General features: G+C 41.3%; 1 protein-coding gene across 1 annotated transcript; it reads left to right on the forward strand.

Annotated features, from left to right (window-relative positions):
• The first annotated feature begins 642 nt into the window (after window positions 1-642).
• LOC140842889 (uncharacterized) lies at window positions 643-1,230 on the forward strand. Its single transcript, XM_073211094.1, has one exon. It carries the CDS (start codon window positions 643-645, stop codon window positions 1,228-1,230), a length of 588 nt encoding a protein of 195 aa, XP_073067195.1.
• The last annotated feature ends 1,717 nt before the right edge of the window (window positions 1,231-2,947 follow it).

Genomic DNA, 2,947 nt, shown 5'->3' on the forward strand with positions numbered 1-2,947 from the left:
TACCTTTCTTTTTCCGTTGTTGCTATTTTATTCAGTACGACTTTTATTTCCTTTAGATTGGTCGTGTTCTTTCTTCTAGAAATCAATAAAAATTTGTTCTATTTGGTTCATTGATTTCAATTTATTTCAGCACAACATATTGTATGAACTTTACTCGTACAAAAAATTCTTAGAACTTTTAATCTGTAGGAAATGGCCGGCAGACCCCCAAGACAGAACCGCAACCCGCGTTATGCTAATATCAACCGTGAAGGCGGACAGGAGAACGAGCAAGGAAATGGACCCCCGCCGACAGTCAACTTAAGCCAAGCTGATCTTTTGGCCATAGCCACTATTGTGGCGACAACACTACAAAGGTTGGGAAACCCGAACACCAATCAGCCACCACCACCTCCACCTCCACCTCCACCACCAAATGGAATCAAGTTCCACCATGAGTCACTCCGCAAGAATATGTGTCCAACCTTCAGTGGAGCCGCTGACCCTGAAGTTAGCCAGAGTTGGCTGAAAGGTGTAGAGACTCAACATCGCCTATTGGAAGTTCCCGAGGCACTGAAAGTGGACGTGACTGTGTCGTTCCTGGAAGATAAAGCAGGAAAATGGTGAGAAGCAATCTCGCCAGCCATGACAGCTGCATGACCAATGACTTGGCAGCGATTTCGAGAAGCCTTTCTGAAACAATATTATCCAGCCGAGGTCAGACTGCAGAAACTGAGTGAGTTTGAAAACTTCACTCAAACTCCGAATATGTCAGTTGTAGAATACACCTCCCAGTTCAACGCCTTAGGATCTTATGCTCCGACAATCATGGCGGACGAAGTTCTAAAATTACACCGCTTCAAAAAGGGTTTGAACAGAAGAATACAGTCGGCTTTGGCAGTCTACCAACCTGCGAACTTCTCAGACTTGATGGGCTCTGCTATCCGAGCTGAAACTGATATCCAGCGCAAAGAGAAGGAGATTAGGAACAAAAGGCCTATGAATGATCAGTCCTCTCATGGCAGTCAGTCGTTCAAGAAATCGAACCATTCCGACGAACCATCTAAAGAGCCTTCGCCTGCCTCAGGCTACCAGGCCATTAAGCCTGGCCCAACTTGCCACTTACGACACCTGGGAGAATGTCGTGGAGCCAGCGGCGTCTGCTTTGGATGCGGAAAACCAGGACACCGTATGGTAGATTGTCCAGCCGCCAGCAACAAAACAACTGGACCAGGTAAAGGAGACGGGTAAAGCCTAGGGGCGAATGCCAATAAACCACGGGAGAACAAACCAAATGCCAGGGTGTTTGCCATGACGCAGGAGGAGACAGATGATGCAAGCAATGTTGTGTCAGGTACCATATTTTTTCAGCAAGTGCCTGCTTATGTGTTATTTGACTGTGGCGCTACACATTCTTGTATATCTAAGAGATTTGGTAAGAAGTTAGGACGTAAGCCGATAAGCTAACCGAACATTTCCAAATTGCCACGCCTACTAGTAGAACCATTGAAACTGACGAAATTTACGGATATTGAAAAATCAGTATTGGTAATTAGATTTTTAGAGCCGACCTGATACAGTTGATCATGGTCGATTTCGATATCATCTTAGGAATGGATTGGTTAGCAAGAAACAATGCGGTAGTAGATTGTAAGGGAAAGGAATATCCCAACCTAATTGGAGACCAGGCCAACTCCAGTTTCGAGGACGAAACTTCTCATAAGGAGGGAAGAATGTGAGAACCGAGAATTTGCAATAATGTATTTAATAAAATTGTAAGGAAATTTAAGAGTAGAGGATATTCTTGTTGGATTATTGTATTAAAATAAGATTTACATATTGGAGAATATTTGATATGGGAAATATGGAGATACTCTAGGATATACAATATTAAGTCATTAAGTTATGAATATCATGCAAATTTCAAAATTAGGGAGAATGATTGCAAGATTGGTAGGTCATACAAGGTGCAAGGAAAGAAGATAAATTAGTCCTTGAATATTCCTAAAAATTTAGGAATAAATCCCTCATCTTGGTAGCTAAATAACTCAATTGTGGGAAGAAAATTCTAAGCCAAAAACGTGAGATTGGGTGGTAAATTGGAAGGAAAATCAAGGGATTTTGATGCTTATCATACATGATTTAGGTGCCATATTAAGCTCTCCTCTCCTCCCTATAAATAGGCCATCACCCTCACTCCACAACACACCCAATTTTCGAGATTCTAGGCTGCTGTTTTGGAAAATTCCAGCAACTTCCACTAGCCAAAACTCTGCACAAATCGTCCCAAGTATAAGCTAAAAATCAAAGCCGAAGTACTGTCCGAGCATAAACGAGGAGCAACTCGATTCCCGAAGCCAAACACCTACTTCTTTAGCATCAATAAACAAGGTAAGTGGGCTGTTTTAAAATTTATAATTTCGATTTATGCATATGTGAAAACTTTCGGTTTTTGGTTTAAAAATTCGATCGAGCTTCGTCTCCCATCTATACGTTTTTACGAAATTTGATACGTATATGTGTTGACACTGTGAGGATTCCCTGAAAATGGGTGGAATTCCAACATATGGCCCTTAACAGTGGGATAGAACTGTTTTACGGCCTCGCCCCCTTAGAGGATCAAAACTTAGTGACTGACGTCAGTAAACCGTTGAAAGGTGAAAAATCGCAGTGTTATTACATTATGGAAATTACGTTACGATTATGAAAAGCATGTTGTATGTATATGTATGTTTCGAAAATGTTAAAAAACTTTTATGTTGTGTTCAATGTCCCCCATTTACTGAGTATTCCCAAAATACTCATCCCCCTTACTCAACCCTTCCCAGATAAGCTTGAAGAAGAAATTGAGGAGGAAGAATTTGAGCAGTTCTGGGGATGGTGAATGCTCAAGAAATTAGATTAAGTTTAAATTATTATGATGCAGTTTTTACGCTTCCGCATTTATTTCCGTCGTTTAGTGATTTTG

The sequence above is a fragment of the Primulina eburnea genome, chromosome 10, assembly GCF_022965805.1.
Source record: "Primulina eburnea isolate SZY01 chromosome 10, ASM2296580v1, whole genome shotgun sequence".
NCBI lineage: Eukaryota > Viridiplantae > Streptophyta > Magnoliopsida > Lamiales > Gesneriaceae > Primulina > Primulina eburnea.

Coding starts and splice junctions, on each gene's coding strand:
- LOC140842889 (XM_073211094.1), top strand. CDS start 643: ATGACTTGGCAGCGATTTCGAGAAGCCTTTCTGAAACAATATTATCCA.